At 43.1% G+C, this 18,788-nt stretch overlaps 5 protein-coding genes and 1 long non-coding RNA gene across 9 annotated transcripts; 2 read left to right on the forward strand and 4 right to left on the reverse strand.

The window, feature by feature from the left end:
• The first annotated feature begins 6 nt into the window (after nt 1-6).
• Nucleotides 7-4,041, forward strand: LOC108049476 (Usher syndrome type-1G protein homolog). 3 transcript variants are annotated; one of them, XM_017130657.2, is made up of 6 exons: nt 7-257; nt 1,762-1,837; nt 1,922-2,065; nt 2,126-2,347; nt 2,456-3,445; nt 3,780-4,041. In XM_017130657.2, exons 2-6 carry the CDS (start codon nt 1,815-1,817, stop codon nt 3,943-3,945), a joined length of 1,545 nt encoding a protein of 514 aa, XP_016986146.1. In that variant the 5' UTR covers nt 7-257; nt 1,762-1,814; the 3' UTR covers nt 3,946-4,041. The 3 variants fall into 3 exon arrangements, with proteins under 3 accessions (XP_016986146.1, XP_016986147.1, XP_016986148.1); XM_017130658.2 differs by having other exon boundaries at nt 7-128; XM_017130659.2 differs by lacking the exon at nt 7-257 and adding an exon at nt 266-392.
• Nucleotides 900-1,731, reverse strand: LOC108049478. The gene has a single exon (XM_017130663.2). It carries the CDS (start codon nt 1,612-1,614, stop codon nt 961-963), a length of 654 nt encoding a protein of 217 aa, XP_016986152.1. The 5' UTR covers nt 1,615-1,731; the 3' UTR covers nt 900-960.
• LOC108049474 (multidrug resistance protein homolog 49) lies at nt 3,941-10,684 on the reverse strand. The gene is made up of 8 exons (XM_017130656.1): nt 10,550-10,684; nt 9,617-9,758; nt 9,361-9,554; nt 9,057-9,302; nt 6,902-8,466; nt 5,778-6,226; nt 5,100-5,708; nt 3,941-4,801 (listed from the first exon to the last, which is right to left on the reverse strand). The coding sequence occupies exons 2-8, from the start codon at nt 9,722-9,724 to the stop codon at nt 4,052-4,054; spliced, it is 3,921 nt and encodes a 1,306-aa protein (XP_016986145.1). The 5' UTR covers nt 9,725-9,758; nt 10,550-10,684; the 3' UTR covers nt 3,941-4,051.
• A 2,649-nt stretch (nt 10,685-13,333) lies between these two features.
• LOC108049489 lies at nt 13,334-18,140 on the reverse strand. The gene is made up of 2 exons (XM_017130681.1): nt 18,028-18,140; nt 13,334-15,308 (listed from the first exon to the last, which is right to left on the reverse strand). The coding sequence occupies exons 1-2, from the start codon at nt 18,029-18,031 to the stop codon at nt 13,864-13,866; spliced, it is 1,449 nt and encodes a 482-aa protein (XP_016986170.1). The 5' UTR covers nt 18,032-18,140; the 3' UTR covers nt 13,334-13,863.
• LOC108049490 lies at nt 16,217-18,144 on the reverse strand. 2 transcript variants are annotated; one of them, XM_017130682.2, is made up of 3 exons: nt 18,028-18,144; nt 17,614-17,646; nt 16,217-17,160 (listed from the first exon to the last, which is right to left on the reverse strand). In XM_017130682.2, the coding sequence occupies exons 1-3, from the start codon at nt 18,029-18,031 to the stop codon at nt 16,304-16,306; spliced, it is 894 nt and encodes a 297-aa protein (XP_016986171.1). In that variant the 5' UTR covers nt 18,032-18,144; the 3' UTR covers nt 16,217-16,303. The 2 variants fall into 2 exon arrangements, with proteins under 2 accessions (XP_016986171.1, XP_016986172.1); XM_017130683.2 differs by lacking the exon at nt 17,614-17,646 and having other exon boundaries at nt 18,028-18,141.
• Nucleotides 18,145-18,317: 173 nt separating this feature from the next.
• LOC108049492 lies at nt 18,318-18,748 on the forward strand. Its single transcript, XR_001769546.1, has 2 exons — nt 18,318-18,397; nt 18,458-18,748. It is a non-coding gene; the product is annotated as an uncharacterized LOC108049492 (long non-coding RNA).
• The last annotated feature ends 40 nt before the right edge of the window (nt 18,749-18,788 follow it).

Consider the following 18,788-nt stretch of genomic DNA (forward strand, 5'->3'; position numbering starts at 1 on the left):
TCTCAGGTGGGCCATACTTTTCTTGCCCACTGTGCGTAATGTGAGCGCCGAAGTTTGAGCCAAGTTAACAATTTCATTCAACAACATGCAGTCGGAGCGGTAGAAAGTGCTTCCGGGTAACGGCTTATGTACGTGCATATTCTAGCGATCGCAAAAGAAAACTTTCGGTTGGCTAAAAAGAAAAGTGTCAAGTTGCCCAGTGGGAAAGAAAATCCTGCATGTGAAAAGCGGTCTTGAACCGGGACAGTAAACCCGATGTGAGTGTTTGTTGTTTATTCGGGGGCAAGAGTAGTGTGTATCCGTGGTAAACGGTTGACTGCCTCGATTTTCGGATTTTTGGGCAATTCAAAAACCAGCCAGCAAGGTTGACTGAACTTGGTAGTTGGTATACGGTATGTAAGCCAACTTCGTCGTGTGCAGTAAATGGGTAATGTTTTGTGTGTGCGTGTGTGCCTGTGATTCTTCGGCTTAAGCTACACTTTTCTTTTTCTTTTTTGGATTATTAATTCACAACGTGTGAACGTTAGTACGAGCGCTGAAAAAAAGGCCATAATGAAATATGCCCTACGAATAACTCCCGATCGTCTTCGTGCTCATTTTAATTGCCCAACCACGGTAAAGTCATAAAAAATGGAATGTGACAAAAAAGTGGCATTTTATTGAAATGACATTTAAAATCGAGCTCCATTATAAATAAGCTCAACAAAAATATCAACCTAACTAATCCCCAGATGGTGTAAAAAATAAGATACACGTCTATAAAGTTGTGCAATTGATATACCATTGTCTTTGGTATACTTCGGATCAAGACAATATAGGCCATATAAAGTTTCTAATGGATTTTTGACTATGGTCTTCTCAACTTCACCTGGAATTTATAATTATTTCGACTTTAAAAATTAAAAAATATGTAAGCTTTATTTTTCCAAGTCGAACAAGATAAAATCCCTGTGGTCTACATCAGGAGTAGATCATGTCTACCATGGGCGACATTTTCTTGGGTATAATGGCCATATTGTCCAGGTAGCAGGCCAGCTCATTGACATTTTCTTCGTCTTGGTTCTGGAATTGATCTCCTCTTATTTCATAAAATAGAACATCCTCAAGCTTTTCGCATTCGCTTATCAGGTCCTTAACGTCATAAGCGTCTTCGGAGCCTACAACCTGAGAAACTGATGGAATTTTATTAACTTTTGTCTGCGACTTCCACTCATTTAAGTTTTTCAAGCCAATCTCCTTTCCAGAATCGGAATCGAGGCACTGATTTACATTTTCGCATTCCGCTATAAAAGCCTTCATTTCATAGGCTTTACAAGAAACTGTTTTGCTACCCGGTTTTTTCACCCAGTTAGATTCCTCTTCCTCCCCGATGCCAACATTTTTGTGGACCCACTCCAGTCCCTCCGCCCGAGTTTTACCGTACAGGTAGTTAAATCGAGGCTTTCGGAGTAAGGACTTTTGCTTCATTTGGTTCTTTTTGACCCCTGATTCTTTCAAGTGGGTTTTGGGACCCTCAGATGCCTCAGTTACAGAATCATGGATCCTAAATTCTTCAATGGGATTGTCCGATATTTTCATCTTGTGGAGCTCAAAGGCCAACTTCTTGAAAGGCATCTTATTTGCAATTGTTGCTACAAGTATTGCGTGTCAATGTGTCTGGTTGGGTATATATGACCTATGTTTGAGTATCTGATATGTGGGATTGGAAGGAATTGGAAGTATTATAAAAAGCCTATTCATAACATATTGGATTCCTTTTAGTTCGATTCGAGAGTTTCCATCGTAAGTCTGATTGAAAGATAACATAGACGAGAATGTCTTCGGATCGGTTTCACAAGTGAGTACATGCAATTAATTTCGCTCTATCTTATCGCTATTGGAATGCACAAGACTCATTAATTCTTCGGATCTCTTCTTTCAGAGCCGCCAAAGATGGGCTGTTGGATGTGTTGGCTGCAGCCACCCGCAAGGACACGAATGCCAAGGACAGTGATTCCATGACGCCGGTCATGTGGGCAGCCTTCGAAGGACGTCTGGATGCATTGCGTCTGCTGTGCGGAAGGGGGTAAGTAATGGCAACTTACGGTCTTCCTTTTCTTATCAATGTTTTCTTTATCTCTGCCAGTGGTGACCCCGACAAATGCGATCAGTTTGGGAACACAGCCCTGCACTTAGCCTCCGCCAAAGGTCATCTGCATTGCGTCGATTTTTTGGTCAAATTTGGAGTCAACATTTATGCTTTGGACATCGACAAGCACAGCGCCAAAGATCTGGCGGCTATTAATGGCAGGGACGAGATCCTACGCTATTTGGATGTGGCCTTTACAAACTTCGAGGCAAATGACAAGTAAGTCAAGAATGTCCTTTTTGTACCCTTTCTGAGGGTATTAGCCAAAAGCTAAATGAATTATTTAATTTATTTTCCTTCGTGTATTATTGAATTTTCACCTTTCAGAAAGAAGTCTAAGGCCTTGAAGGAGGTAGCCGAGAAGAACTGCGAAAAACGGGTGCGGGAGTACATGAAGCGGCAGCAGCAGCGCCAGGACTCAGATTTCTCCGACCTCAGTCCACCGACTGGCACCAGCAAGTCCAGCAACATGCTCTCCACTCTGAAACAGAAGATCTGGTCCAGCCAGGGTAATCTGAACAAGCCGCCGAGGGATCCGCCCCCTCATCTCGGACCCACAAAGTTCAGCGATCTGGTGGGGAGCGGTAGCAGTAGCAGCGGAGGTTCCACGATAGCCAGTCGAGCGGGAACGGTGCAGAAGAGACCATCGCAGGTGCAGAAGCAGCACAGCAGCACGTGTCCGCACTCGAAGAGTTCCGGCGACTCGGACGGAGGCTTCAAAGTGCGCGAACTGGAGCCGGATGGCAAGCGGACAATCACCTCATTGACGGGTCTGCAGCGGGACTCCGAAGTGATGTATGTGGGCACCTTCAGTTCCAACGAGGAGAGTGTCGGTAAGCGTGGCAAGATCAGCGATGTCTTCGAATGCTTGGAGGCCGATGAGACGGATCACAATGATAACCGCAGTGGCTACAGCTCGGCTTTGGCGCGATCTTTCTCCCAGCCAGACATTCTGGGTGAGGGTCAGTTAACCCAGGAGTTGAGCGAAGAAGTGACCCTGCAGAGACCCGTCGGACTGTTCGACAGACCCACCATGTTGGGCAGCATAGCCTTCCGGCGATCCGTGACAGCTGCCTTAAGCCAGCTACAACTGCACACGGACACCAGTTCCACATCCACGATGCGAAATGCGGGCCAACCAAAGCCACGATCTGCTAATGGAAAGGGTCGCCTGTATTTAAACCTCTCGGATGATACGGACTCCGAGGGTGGAGGTCACGATATTTATAGCGAGGATGAAGATGATGATCGGGAGGCAGCCGGTAGTGCCTTGCAGCGATTCCTGGCCGTCTGGGCCCTGGAAGAGTACCTGCCAGTGTGAGTTAATTTCTCCTGGAGAAAATCTGATGACGAATATCATTTAGGACCCATTTTTCAATTTAAAGTTAACGTGTTAATTGTAATCTGCTCAAAAAGTTAAATGCATTAACCAACAATTTGTTGTTAATCTTTCGAAGGACCAGTAATCATATCGGTAGCTCCAATTCGATATTCATTAAGATAAACTCAAAAATGTTATTCAGAAAATGCATTTTTTCGAAAAAGCCATTTAATTCAATTCAAAAGCTAACATCAGCACAAATTTTTATAGTGATAACCCCTAGAATCCATCTCTTGATGAATTCATGCGAATCCCTGTATTCCTTTGCAGATTTCAGAAACAAGAGATCGACCTGGAAACCCTGATGCTGCTCACGGAGTCGGACCTCAAGTCGCTGGGCCTGCCACTGGGTCCATTCCGCAAGCTCACCTTCGCCATCCAGGAGAGACGCAATGCCCTGGCCAATCCCGGACCCCTAGTAGACAGTCGACTGTAGTTTTTGGCCTATTCATTCTATTTTGTCGTAATACTTTTACATGTTCTATTAGCCTAGTGTACATACTAAATTAAAGACTAAAGATTATCACACCCACTCCGCTGTGTTAGCCGGCCACCTGTTGCATCAGGTAGAGATTGGCGTAGATGCGGTTGAGGGCCATCAGCTCGTCGTGGGTGCCGTGCTCCACCACCACTCCGCGTTTGAAGACGCAGATGAGATCCGCATTCCGCACGGTGGTCAGACGATGGGCGATCGTCAAGCAGGTGCGGCCGGATCGCGCCTCATCCAGCGCCTGTTGCACCACCTTCTCGCTCTCCAAATCCAGAGCCGAAGTGGCCTCGTCCAGGACAAGGATTTTGGGGTTCCTGACCAGCGCACGAGCGATGGCAATGCGCTGCTTCTGACCTCCGGAAAGCTGGGAAGACTTGCCCAGTGGCGTGTCGTATCCCTGGGGCAGAGCACTGATAAAGTTGTGGATATTGGACTTCTTGGCCGCCTCAATGATCTCCTGCATGGATACATCATCCCGGAAGTTGTTGCCATAAGCTATGTTCTCAGCAATGGTGCGATCAAAGAGCACTGGCTCCTGGGAAACCAGACCCAGTTTGGAGCGCAGTGTGTCCAGTGGGAAATCGGTGCTGGGCACTCCGCTCAAATTCACGGATCCCGAAACAGGATCGTAGTAGCGGAGCAACAGTTGCACGCAGGTGGACTTGCCGGAGCCGGAAGGACCCACCAGAGCCACCGTCGTCGACTTTTTGATGGTGAGGTTTAGGCCCTGAAGGATCGGAGTGCCCTTTCGCGTCGGATACTCAAAGCCAACATTTTCATAGACAATGTCTCCCTCGGATTTCTAAAAAGATAAAGCCACATGAGTTTCAATTGAATGTTGATTTCAAAACAAATGAAATAGAACAGTAAAATTATCAAAATCTTGCAAAGCAATATAACGAACAAATAGGCAAGTACAGATTGAGTGAAAATAATAAATAAATAGATTGCATTAATTAATAACAAAGTATAACCAAAAAAAATAAACTTTGGATTTTAAATTTAGGAAAATGGTCTACTCCTGCATTAATAACTTTGCTTAGTTTCAATTTTTTTTTGATCTGCCAAACAAATATTTATGTAATGAAAATTGAACCTACCTCTACTGTGTTGTAGGGATTCTGAGGAGGATTGGGCTGCGTTGAAGTGCGCTTGAAGAGATCCATTAGGCGTCCGGCGGACAGAATAGCATCATTTACATTGGGGGCATAGGCCAGGGCCTGTCCCAACATCCAGGAGCCAAAGATCAGAGCCTCGGCCACCTTGATGATGTCCTCATAGTCCATTCGATCATCCGCCACCAAAATACCACCATAGTACATGGAGATGCCATAGGCCAGGAAAGGAGCAGCTTGACCCAGAGCGAAGACCAGACCACGGAAGCGAACCTTGCGCCTGCAAGCGTCATTCACTCGATCGATCTGCAGGACGTACTGATCCAGAACCTGACGCTCTAGGCAAAGACCATTGACGGTACGGATATTGGTGATAGCTTCGACGGCCACTTGAGAAGCCTCCTCGATGGAGACCTTTGCCTTCTGGGCACTCTTCATGATGAAGCGACCCTCCAGGTAGACAGACAAACAGACCAACGGAAGGGTGACCAGAGTGAGGAGCGTTTGTTGCCAGGAGAAGACGAATCCGACGACCATTCCGACTACCAGAGTGGCCACAGCCTGGAGCATGGTGCCAACACGAGCTCCAGTTGCCTGGAAAATGAATAGAAGATTAGAATATTAGTTATATTTGTTTAATGTTTCCTCTTCTTTGTAACTTACCCCCTGAACGTTGGAGCAATCACTGGCCAGGCGGGAGCACAGTGCTCCCACCGAATTCTGCTCATCATCGAAGTAAGCGATATCCTGACTCACTATTGTTCCAAAGGCCCGTTTGCGCAGGCGCGTTGTCATCTTGACACCAGCCGCAGTGAACATGTAGGTCTGCAGCATGTTGCCTAATCCGGCCATCAAGCCAATGCCCACGAAGATCATCGAAATTTTCAATACCTCGGATCGCACCACATCATCGTCGCCGTTCGAAAGAATTCCAAAGAAGTCGCCAAAGAACAGACCCCACAAGGGGAATGTGGCACCGTGCATCACGGAGGCGATACTGCCCACCACAATGAAGCGCCACTCGGGAGCGTTCAATTTCATTAGCTGCGTGAAGGACACCTTTGACACCACTTCCTTTTGCTTCTTCTTCTTGTTGCGACGCTGAGAGCGACCTGTAAATAAGATAGATTCCATTAGGTTTATGATTTATTCAAAGGTACCATAGCCCAATAAAGTAATATGATTTCAAAAGAAAGATTAAAGAATTTCTTAATACAACATAATTTGTTTTTCTTGAACATGATCCCTAAATGTTCATAAAGCTGATTTCTTTATCATGGCACTTGGGGCAATTGTATTAACATAAAAGGTATTACTAGATTTCTTATCTATATCTTATAATTTTTCCATTATAAAAGAGGGTGCTATGATTTTTCCTGAAGTATTGTTGATAATATTCTTATTTATCCATACAAATGTTAAATAGTCAATTGAAATACCATTTCCAATTACAAGCTTGTTATATAGAAACATGATCCCAAAGTTTTTATAAAAACTATACTTTCACCACAAAGCTAAAAGCAATTGTAGCACAAATGTGGGTTTTATTAGACTTTACTTTACTTTTACTTTAGTAATTAAGTAATTTAGTATCCCTATAGAGTTTATGAATTTAAGTGAGGCAAAGTGTAATTATGCTAGGTCTTGGCAAAGAGAGAAATTCTTTAGAATTCTAAGATATTTTGCGCATTGCCCGCCCAAAGCTTTGTTTAGATTATGTTATAAAACTGATTTCGTTATCGTTGAAAAACATAACTTTAACAACCCCAATCTGTTTTAATACTTACGTTTGCGACGTGTGCTGGCTCTGAATCCGCTCTCCCTGCTGCTGCCCGTCTGCAGCTCCGGTGCCCCCTCCTCCTCCTCATCCTCCTCCTCGTCGTCGTCGTCGGTCTCCTCGTCAGACAGGTTCTGCGACTTCTGCAGAGGTCGCACGCCCACCGCCCCCTCGTCCGCCTCGGTGGCCTCCTTGCGCCGTGTTATGTTCACCAGTTCGCAGTAGAGACCGCGTCGCTCCATCAGCTCCTCGTGGGTTCCCTGCTCGGCCACCACGCCATCCTTGAGGAAGACGATCTTGTCGGCATTTGTGATGGTGGACAAACGATGGGCGACTACCAGGGTCGTGGGTCCTTGACTGGCCAGTTCCAGGGCGCTCTGCACTCGCTTCTCGGAGGTGGGATCCAATGCCGAGGTGGCCTCGTCCAGGAGGAGCACCTGGGGCTGACGCACCAGCGCCCGAGCAATGGCAATCCGCTGCTTTTGTCCGCCGGAGATTTGGGCTCCCTTCTCGCCCACCTGGGTGTCATAGCCCTTGGGCAGTCGACTGATGAAGTCGTGGCAATTGGCCGCCCGCGCCGCCTTCTCGACATCCGCCTGCGTGGCCGATGGCCTTCCGTATCGGATATTCTCGCCAATGGTGGTGGCGAAGAGAACCGGTTCCTGGCCCACCACTCCAATCTGCGAGCGGAGCCAGCCCACATTCAGCGTTCTGATATCCCGTCCGTCCAGTTTGACGCTGCCCGCCTCGGGGTCGTAGAACCGCTGCATCAGCTGGATGAGGGTGCTCTTGCCGCACCCAGAGGCTCCCACAAATGCCACCGTCTGGCCCGGAAGCACATCGACGGTGAGACCTTTGAGGATCTCCACATCTGGCCGGGCGGGATAGCGGAAGCGGATGCCCTCGAAACGAATGTGTCCGCTGGTGTTTTCCGGTCTGCTGCCCTTCTCGTCCATGGGATCCACCTGCGAGGCGCGATCGATGATGTTGAACAGGGTCTGTCCGGCTGCAGTGGCCACGGCAATGGCTTCTATATGGGGCGAGGCAAATCCGAGATTCTGGGCACCCATGATCACAGCAAACAGGACAATAACCAGAACAGCCGGAGTGTAGACACGATCGGGGAGATCACGCTCATCGAGGATGAGGGTTACACCGTACCAGAGGGCCAGGGCCATGCACAGGTAGATGATTAGCCAGGAAAGGGCATTTCCCAGGCCCGAATAGAGACCCTTCTTACGTCCCGTGTTCTCTGCAGGTATGAGCAGCTTTCCAAAACGAGCATTCTCCTTCTCCTGACCACTGAAAGCGAATACCGTGCGAATTCCACTGAAGACCTCCTCGGCCACGTTGGCTGCATCGGAGTAGGACTTCAGTTCCTTCTCGGCCAGCGATCCCTGGAGTCGGGCCACCACACTGGTGGCTGCGATGATGAAGGGCACGCAACTGAGGACGACCAGGGTCAGCTTCCATCCATAGACGAAGGCGGAAACTATGCCGATCACAAATGTCATGATCAGGAAGACCACGATCACCACCTTCTCGCCAATGCCCTCCTTCAGTTTGTCTAGATCTCTGGAAGCGGGAAAATAATCAAGAAATTTTTTTGTTAATTGGATAAAGCAAAGAAATAAAATTTCTAACTTCCATTGAAGAACTTTTTCATTTGTTTTATTATCACAAACCATTGGAAATGCATTAATTATTAAGAATAAAAAAAAATTTTTCAATTAGAAACCAAATTGCTAGAGAAATTGTGATAAATAAAAACTAAATACTTTCCCAAGAAGCCTATTTAATATTATGTTTGCTTAAATCCACATCCCCATCATAACATACTATTTAACGAGCTCTCTTTTGTAATGCAAGCTTAAAACTTAATTATAAAGTTCACATGAAAATCGATAAGCTTTTTAATATCAGGCACCTTAAATGGCATGGAATAATTAATTATTTCAAAATTGCGCAAGAGATTTGCCTAAATTTGCTGGGAACTGCAATTGTTTAAGTAAAAACTAGAACTGTTATTATATGCCATATTGATTAAAATAAATCAAAATGCTAATATGATTGGGTCGTTTTCTAATTTTGCTTATAAATATTCAAGTAATATGACTTCTGATTATATAAATACAATTAAGATTATTTGGTTATGAGAAACTCACTCTGTCATTTTGCTGGCGAAATTGGATCCCGAACTGGTGTCGTACCAGGCGATATCCTGGCGGAGCATGGCCTCCAGAAAGAGTTTTCGGATGCGGTCGATCTGGTTGAGGGCTATCCTGTTGGCCAGGTCGATGGCAAGGGTGATGAGCAGAAACATGGCCACTGATCCCACAAGACTGCCAATTCCGAAGGCTGTGGCATCATCGATGATGGCCTGTCTGTTCTCCTCCTTGCTGGCATTTGTTCTGCAGGCGCATTGATATTATAAACCTATCCTGGATTATGGTTTTCTAAACTACTCACAATTGCTTGCCGCCACCAAACATGGTGAGGGCAAAGGAGGGCGAGGATGTGCCCACTCCAACTGTACGATCCACGAGCAGGGATGTGAACTCTCCATAGATGATCATGAAGTAGGGAATAAATATGGAGGCGCCTGTGCCCACCAGTAGACTGAATACGAACAGGCATCGCTCACATGTTGTTGAGTATCTGAACTATATAGTCGAAATAGGAAGGATATAGAACATATACAGTAATGGGTATAGTTACCACTCACCAGATCAAAGTAACTGTACTTCCGAGTTGTACTCTCTTCAAGAACTGATCCTTCCTTTGCCTGAAAATCAGACGCCTGAGGCAACTGTGAATCCTCCTTTTTCGTCATTGTGTTATCTGTTAAATTACTTTAGCAATTAAGCCTAAAAACAAAGTAAGCAATCAGTAAAAAACACTTTATCTTTGGTTTGAAATGGGGTCTATAATTTAAAGACAGCCAATAAACAAATTTAACCATAAACACACCCAGTTGTTTGTAGGTCTTTTATTTACCAAATCAGCTATAACAGTTTGACTACTATCTTAAATTCTAGTTCACACAACAAAGTTCAGTGCACCAATAGCAGATTGCTTTTAATCCTTTGCGTTTTTGCCACTCTAATGATTTAATATTGAATTCCCTTTTATAATTCCAGAAGAATCTATATAAATTTCACAATTTTTTGCACTTAATTAAATGTTAATAAATGTATCTAAGCATCTTTTGAATAAGTTATTAATTAACCATTAAAAGTGAACATGTAGATATGGCACCATTTATCACGCTTAAGTGTGTGATAATTAATGTATCTTTCCGTATTACATAAAATATTGTAGAACTTATTAGACGCGGTGCAAAGGGCTGATTATACGGCAAAAACAATTTTCCCAAGTCAATTTAAGGAAATTAGTTCGATTGCACGAATGAAAAAGTGTCCATAAATTAATAAATTAACCGCAATTGGAAAGCGAGATAGTTTTTTTTTTTATTTATTGCAGTTGTCAATTGCGAACGGCTTGCACCCAAGATGCAAGGAAGTGGGAATTGCCCACTCCTCAGCTGCACTTAGATATTCTGCGATTTAATCAGATTCACATGTTACTGGAGCACACTCTTCAAATATAATCTAATACTTGTATGTTGATAGTAATTAAATAAATATGTGGCACTTACTCAGCACGTGCCGATTGTCCGACTAACTTAACTCGCGATCGGTTAATGAATCTATATATTTTTCTCCTGGCCTTTCAGCACTGCGAAGTGCAAGAGAAGACGTCTGAAGCCGACAAGTGCGCGATCTGAACTGGACAACCATCCACTTCACACTTGCGAAGACAGCTCGGTCTCAGAATCTCGGGTCTCGGCCGCGGATCGACTTTCGGCCCGGCCGAATCCGAATCGGGGCCGCAATAAAACCCGATCGTATACCTAATCGGGACTCCCCCTGGCAACCGCCTGCCTGTTGTCTCTACCTGTTTTTGGCCCTATCCTGTAACCCAAACAGAGTATTATGGCTATAATAATGTGCCATGCAGATTAGATAGGTACCATCGATTCGGCGTTACGCTCTGCTATTATCAGTCGCATAACCGGTATTTGTTTGCTCTTGGCCGTATCTATTGGTGCAGAGGAGTCGGGCTTAAGCCAAAAGATTGAGCGCAATCCATTTGCGTGCATGGTTTTCCCCTTCGAGAAAGGTTTTAAGCAGAAATCGTAAGATCGGGGGACTAACCGAGAAGAAATCTGTATCTGTATCGCGTGCGACAGCCATGATTCATCCCGCCGCTCAGGTGTGCTGTGAAATACCTGGATGGTTAAGCGTGGTAGCGGCATTCTCACGTTTTCCAGCGACTTCCCCAATCCAAATATAATCAATCGGCTTGTTTATGCGTATGATTTCACAATTTTTGTAAGGCGAATGAGTTAGCAAGTCTGCAAAATTTTCCTAAACGTATCTCAATCTAATCGGCACTTGTAAGCACTCTTATGACCCATTATCAAAATGAAATAAAATATATGTGCTTCTATCAAACAACAAACACATCCCACTGAATATGTTTTTCTCGAAAGCCAGATAACTCGAATTGTGGCCAATTTAGACAAGGTTTGTCGAACAGATAATTGCGGCAAGGTCTGGTTATTTTGACCATTTGCAATATGCTGTTGAAATAATAATGAGAACTCTTGAAATCGACACCATAAAAATGTTTCCTTGGTTACGGACCTAGTCCAATCCGGCTATGTTATCTCTAACAAACCAAATTATTACTCTATAAACTCGTGCATATTTATAGACGTGGGAATCATTTGGACAAAATCAAATATCGTTTAAAGGCGAAAGTGTTTCTTTATTTGCGTTTTTAATATTTGGTTAATCAGTACGTCTGTATTTGACTTTTGGCCTTATTCTTTTCAAACCATTAATATTTAATGGGATCCAATACTTCATATCAGCAATGCATTTCTGTCTGGCAAGATGCATCTTTTTTTTAATGGGTTCAAACTGATAAGGTTTTTAAAAAGTGAACATTTTAAATAACAACATTTTTTTTAGTTTGAAATATACCAATTTTCTTACCGCTACAATCTAAATAACTTAAGAAATATACACAGAATAGAGTGAAGAATTAGATTAATTTAAAAACGCTTAAAATAAATTTGCAGATAAAAATCATCTTTAATAGCCTGATTGGTTTGTCTGTAACTTGCCCTTTGAAAAATAGCCATGAAAGTAACAAGTGAATTTGATTGTTTTCAAAAGATATTGGGGCACGGATTGTTAAATATTAAATTTACTGTAAAAAACGATAAATGTTTTTAACGTTTTCTGAACTTAAAATCAATCTTAGGATCCATTCTCTTTCGCCAGTGTATTTTATGAAAACAAATCATGACGCAGTCGCTCATATTTACTCTTACCTGCTCTTTCTTTCTCGCCCGTCTCTTTCATCTTGTGTTGACGTTGAAAAAAACCAGAATCGTTTAAAGAAATCTTGTGTTGACCAATAACGGGTAGTTGTGGGAAATGCCGGTTTTATCTAACGATAAACCACATTTGGGTTCAAGGAAGTTTCAAACATATGGAGTTCTTTGGTGGAAATACAGCGTTTTTAGTTCCGCAAATTAAACCCACTTTTATGTCCTACGTGATACAGTTTTATTTTGACCTTAAGCTCTTGTGGCCAGAAATCAGTTAGTCAACATCTACTAATTGCAATTTCTCGGTTAAAGCGGAAGAAATCTGGTCTTTATGGTTTAGCACATCATTTTTTGTTTTCTACAACAAAATGGTTTTATTATATATCTTTAAAGAGTGCTTACAGCTTAACTACTTGTTGTATATTTAAAAAAATAAAAAAGGTTTTAAAAGTAAATTGAAACTACTACTACTAAAACTACCCAATCAAAACCATCTTAAGCATAGGGTTGCCAATCTTCAAGTTTAGCTACTTTTGTATATTTACAAAAATAAAATAGTTTTAAAAGTAAACTGAAACTACTACTACTAAAAATACCCAATAAAAAACCAACTTAAGTATAGGGTTGCCAATATTGACATTCAATTTGTTCATTTTCAGTTATTGATTTTGTTTAATGTTTATCTACATCTTGTAATGTCCATATTATAGGGACCTTAAGCAACCTTGAAATATTACACTATCGTCAAGGTAAGATAATCCCAAACAAAATAAATAATATAATCTACAGCTAAATGCAAGTCATTTATTAAGTAACCCACTTGAAAAAGGGCGTACAGTAGAAACATTATTATTGCAACTTTAAAAGTGAATAAATATAATTAATTAATTAACTCAATAATAATAAATATGTTTATTTAAAAAATAAGTGTATACACTTACATTATCGTCAAGATAAGATAATCCCAAGCCAAGCCCAAAATAAATAATAAAATCTAAATGCAAGTCATTTATTAAGTAATCCACTTGAAAAAGGGCGTACAGTGAAAACATGTTTATTGCAACTTTAAAAGTGAATAAATATAATTAGTGCATAATAAACTGAATAATAATAAATATGTTTATTTAATAAATAATTATATACATTTATAATCATGTTTTTTGGTAGAGGTTTAGACTTTGGTTTTTACAGAGGTAGCTGCGCTTGGAAAGTTTTGAAAATATATTACAAATAGAAGGAAAGTTTTAATAGATGAATAGCATCTAAATTTGATATGTATAATGTACATATAAATAATTATAATATAAATTGCATTATAATGTAAAAGAAAGAAGGTACATTTAGCTGCTTTCAAAAAGTGTAAATATTAAAATAACAGTGTATAAAGTTACATTTAGCTGCTTTCAAAAAGTGTAAAAGTGTAAATATTAAAATAACAGTGTATAAAGTTACATTTAGCTGCTTTCAAAAAGTGTAAAAGTGGAAATATTAAAATAATAGTGTAAAACTTTGTTTCCATTTAGCTGCTTTTGAATTTCTCGAAATGAATGGGATTATTAGGGTTCACTTTAGTAAACCAGGCGAATGGCCTGCTGTCCGTGGAAAATGTCGCTCCTAACCAGAACATCGTAGCTGCTCAGCCGGATCTCCTGACCTCCGAATGGAATCTGCAGGCAGCGGTTATAGGACTCAATCACGCCGGGAATCAAGCTTCCGAGGTAGCGACCCCTTCCAATGTAAAGTGGTTCTCCGGCGGGATTCCTTCCAGCAACTACAGCTCCGGGTGGAACGTTGCCGCCGTAGGAGGGCACCCAGTGGTACTTATCCTTGCCCACCAACATTTGATACGAGGGCTCCACAATCTCCCGCCCTCCGTGGGCAATATAGGCACATCCCTGGCTGGGAATCGCCTTTCCCGGAACGTGGACACCCCGATAATAGGCTCTGCACACCAACAGTTGCGACATATTGCTGTCATAGCCTCCAATCACAGCATCGTCGGAGTAGTAGAAGCCCGGTTCAGCGGTTATCCACACATCGTAGTTGTTGCCATAGCTGTAGGCATCGTAGGCCGAAGGTCCTGCACATTCAGCCGGAGTGTAGGAGGAGTAGCCGGCTTCGTAGGGATTGTAGGTGGCAGCGGGAGTAAATGATGGTCCCGCGGGAATGGACACGGCTGAGACCTCAGCGGCAACGAATGAAGGTACTGGAGCCACGGAAACCTCTGCGGGGGTGAAAGATGGTGGAGGTGGGGGCATCACCAGGACACCTCCGGCAGGCGGTGGTGTTGGTTGGGGGGGTGGCATTACCAGGACACCACCAGCAGGCGGTGGTGGTGGTGTGGGGCGTGGCATAACCATCACACCTCCAACCGGAGGCAGTGGATCCGGCGTGGGTGTATAGGCTGGAGGCCTGTCAGAGATGGGAAAAGGCATGGCCGCCAAATTCGGATAGGGATACGGTTTGGCGGACAGCGGAGGAGCCATTGCTGGTGGAGAAGGTGGTGGCGGCGGAGTGAGCGGGCACTTTTCCGGCTCTTCTAGAGGAGGAGGAGGGGGCAGCTGCCAACCCGGCACCACTCTTCGCTCCTCCACCAGAATTTCATAGGAATCTAGGCGACGTTCGGCCCCGCGGAAAGCGATGAACAGAGCCCGATGCACGGAGGAGATCTTGCCGATGATCAGGTGACCCTCGTAATGGCCACGACCAATGTACACCGGCTGGTCCAGCGAAGTGCGGCCACAGAGGATTGCGTTCTCGGGAATCACATGATCGTAGCACTTGATCCACACCAGATTCTGACCGCACAGCACCTCGAAGATGTCCTTGGGCAGGGCCTCTCCTCGCTGCGAAATGAATCCCAGCTGCTTGCTGGGCACCACCTTGCACACCAGCATGTCGCCCTCGTGCTCCGCCCTGCCCACATAAATCATGGCGCCGTCCTCATCGTTTCCGCCCACCACTGCCTCCTCGGGAAGGGAGGAGTAGGCCGAGGATTGCACCCACTTGTAGGCTGGAATAGGGGGAAGAACTTGTTAGTACTGGTAAACAAAAACTTAACAAATAAAGTTAAGATAATATTAAATTTAGACTTCATATTCTTTCATAATTAATTCCAATTAAGCGTTTTTATACACAAAATAAAAAATATTTTTTGGGTCAAAATCCGAAAACATCAACTCATGTTTGTCTTTTTGATCAAAACCTTGGGAAATAATAGTAAAATATTATAAATGTCTTATACCGTTGAATTCGTTATAAAATTTCCAATCAATTGGCATTCCCAGCTGGAAAAATTTAATTTCTTCCAATTTTTTGCAAAAAATCGTAAAGTAACCCCTTACAAAAAATGCAAAAAAATTAACTTTTCCAAAATAACCTGAAATTAATAGTTTAGAACCTCAGCTGCACGAAAAAATCTTTATTTTAGCTTTGCGTCTTATTTTTAGAAAGTTAGAACAAAGAACAAAGAAAATAACTCAAGTTTCGGTTTTTTGATAAAAACAATTGGAAATAATGATCAAATGTTGGAGTGTTATACATCGTTGAAATATTTATAAAATTTCTAACTGATAGGCACTCACAGCTTAACAATTGTTGGCCCCTTTGTAATGTAACCTCTTAGAAAAATGAGAAAATCGATTACAAAATCAATTTTTTCAAATCAAATTTTTATTGAGTTAGCTTTGCACTTCGTTTTTTGTTACCTATCTTTAAATATAATAAGGAAGCGAACTTGATGGTATAACTCATATCTCAGTTCATAAATTGAGCTTAGTTCGTTTAATGCAATCACCAATCAGGTAATTGTTTACATTAAACAACAATTGTATATTGCCCCCAATATAATTGGCAAGCAAGAACTTGATGATAGCTTAGCTGTAAGCAGGTAAGATTTGATATTTTGTATAGACAGATTTCTTGGGTATTAACAGTCGGTTTATTGGGTGCGATTACAGTTTGATCTGGGCTAAATGCATATATGGTAATTTATGGGGTTCCGGCAACTTATTGCCTGCAAAGGACCTCGTACGAGGAGAGGCGGATCTCCCGACCTCCATATGGGATGTAGAGGCATCGCTGGCTGGCCGAGATCAGACCAGGAGTCAGACTTCCCTCGTAGTGGCCACGACCGTAGTACAGGGGCTCGCCGTTCCGAGCACGGCCCGTGGAAACGGCATTGGGTGGAATGTGGTGTCCGGCATGGGCCCAAACGTATCCGCAGCCGGTGAGCACCTCGTAGCTCTGCTTGGGGAACTCGTATCCTCCAAAACAGACGTAGGCGGTTCCCTTACTGGGCACCACTTTGGCGGGCAACATCTCGCCCTCATGCATCGCCCTTCCGGCGTAGATGGGCGTCCGATCGGAGTCGTGTCCGGCTATCACTGCACCCGGAGGCGTGTAACTGGGCGAGGCACCCACCCAGTTGTCATATTGCTGCTTGATGAGCACCTCGTACGTGTTGATCCTGACCTCCTGGCCTCCAAATGGAATGTACAGGCAGCCGTGCGAGGGATGAACTTTTCCCACAGTCAAGCTTCCGGCATGATGTCCACGTCCCACGTAGAGGGGTTCTCCTGTGCGGGTCGTTCCACTCCTAACCGCATTCGGTGGCACTCCGCCACTGGCACTGGGCACCCAGGCGAAGCCCTGACCCACCAGCACCTCGTAGTGGCTCTTCTGGTGCTCCGATCCTCCGTAGGCCACATATGCGCAGCCCTTGCTCGGAATGACCTTGGCGGGGAGGTTTTCACCCTCGTGAAAGGATCGACCCACGTAGATGGGCGTGCGGTCCGAGTCGTGGCCACCGATCACCGCGTAAGGGGGCAGGGGGCTGTGGGGAGACGAGTGCACCCAGGTGTTTTCTGCAAGGAGAGAGGCGGTAAGGCGATAAGCTTCACACGACGCGATAAGATAACCTGTCTTTACACAGAGAAAAAACTGCCAGTATTTCATTCAAAATGTTTTAACGGTTTTTTATAATTGTTTAAAAAGTGAAAAGTGAAAACCAAAGATTATTGCACATCCTTAAAGTTAAATGTATATATATATTTATTTAATATGCAAATTATCTTGCGGCTAAATTGCAATTTTGTCAGACTTTGTCAATGAAAGACAAATTCAACTTTTGTTGATAAAACTTTTATGACTGAGATTATATTAACAGATAAAATTGAAATGATTCATACTCTTAAAGCTTTTTCTCTGTGTAGACATTTGGTTTGTGGGACTGGGTGGTCTAGGGCGGATATCAAGTGGGATTTGGGGGTTCACAGAGGCGTTGGGATTTCACCCTGGGCTCACTGCACTCGTCCTACCAACGGTCACAACTGCTCCTGGATGCACGGTGCCTGGAAGAGTGCAAAGAAAGGCGGAGAACCGTAGAAGTCACTCAATGCTCTTTGCAGGGTTTTTTTTGGTGGTGATTGTACACAGCGAAAAAATAACAAAGCCACCACAATTGGTCAGCATTTGGGTATTTTTTCATCCATACGTTTGGTTTGTCTACTACGCATCAATTTGTAATTATCTGAATAATGTTCTTATCACAAATTGCTAATGAAGTAATAGTAATAGTTTTGCGACTACATTAAACACCATTGTTTCAAAATCTGGCAGTGTGGATTAATTTTTCACATATTGATTGATAAAACTTTAACTCAGATTAACACTATTTTTGCATTTTGAAATATTCGTTTTTGCAACGTTCGACGCTTACTCATTAGACTTACCCATTTTGTGTAGCTTGTTAATGAGGGGTTATTCCTCCTTGAATATTGTGAAATCTTTATAATATATATATACTCTTTTGTATCCCGTGGGTGTTTCCACAAAAGGTCTGAACAGATTGAGGTTTGCCTTTTCACTGAAACGTTGCTCAACAACAGGCGTTTAAAAACCGAAGCAGACCCTTTTGTCACCGCCTCTTATCGGCGAGCTTTTATTTATCAATGTGTATGGGTATGACAAAACATATTCCAGTGATATTGGTGCCTTAATATCTCTGTTTTTCTGCTTCCAGTCTAGAAAGCTCAACTTCCAGAAAAAGGTTTCCTTTATCGATCGAGAATGAGTCATTGTCCCGAAGAGGTACTTTTTGGGGTATGGAAGGTGAAACATGTGTTTATTGTTTCAAGTGATATTGTTGTTGGCACTCAACAGGTGGAACCCCAATTTAATGAACCTATAAAAATGTGACGCCTGCTGATGGTGAAAAATCCCCCGCTGAAGTGCCGATAAGACCCACCCAAAAATATCAACTAGAAAAAGGATCATCGAGATGTTTTAGGATAGTTTATTCTACTTTATCACAGTAGAACATATATGTAATTTAAATAAATGGATTTAGATAAGCTCTATATACCACACACTGAAATCTGAAATAGATTTAGAGGGACTCATGCTTTATTTATAAGATATAAATAAACAAAAAGATATCTCTAAAAACAAAAATCTAAGTTTATTTGTCTGAGAAACTCGAGGTTATGGATCA

This window comes from Drosophila rhopaloa, unplaced genomic scaffold, assembly GCF_018152115.1.
Source record: "Drosophila rhopaloa isolate 14029-0021.01 unplaced genomic scaffold, ASM1815211v1 contig_115, whole genome shotgun sequence".
In the NCBI taxonomy this organism is placed as follows: Eukaryota; Metazoa; Arthropoda; class Insecta; order Diptera; family Drosophilidae; genus Drosophila; species Drosophila rhopaloa.

Excerpts from the sequence above, each read along its gene's own strand:
- LOC108049476 (XM_017130657.2), top strand. The coding sequence starts at position 1,815 with ATGTCTTCGGATCGGTTTCACAA. Across the intron at positions 1,838-1,921 it reads TCTTCGGATCGGTTTCACAA|AGCCGCCAAAGATGGGCTGT; the intron begins GTGAGTACATGC and ends CTCTTCTTTCAG. Across the intron at positions 2,348-2,455 it reads AACTTCGAGGCAAATGACAA|AAAGAAGTCTAAGGCCTTGA; the intron begins GTAAGTCAAGAA and ends TTCACCTTTCAG.
- LOC108049474 (XM_017130656.1), bottom strand. The coding sequence starts at position 9,724 with ATGACGAAAAAGGAGGATTCACAGTTGCCTCAGGCGTCTGATTTTCAG. Across the intron at positions 9,303-9,360 it reads TTTGGTGGCGGCAAGCAATT|AACAAATGCCAGCAAGGAGG; the intron begins GTGAGTAGTTTA and ends ATGCGCCTGCAG. Across the intron at positions 6,227-6,901 it reads AGCCAGCACACGTCGCAAAC|GTCGCTCTCAGCGTCGCAAC; the intron begins GTAAGTATTAAA and ends TCTTATTTACAG.
- LOC108049490 (XM_017130682.2), bottom strand. Across the intron at positions 17,161-17,613 it reads AGGAGCAGTTGTGACCGTTG|AAAACACCTGGGTGCACTCG; the intron begins GTAGGACGAGTG and ends CTCTCCTTGCAG.
- LOC108049478 (XM_017130663.2), bottom strand. The coding sequence starts at position 1,614 with ATGCCTTTCAAGAAGTTGGCCTTTGAGCTCCACAAGATGAAAATATCG.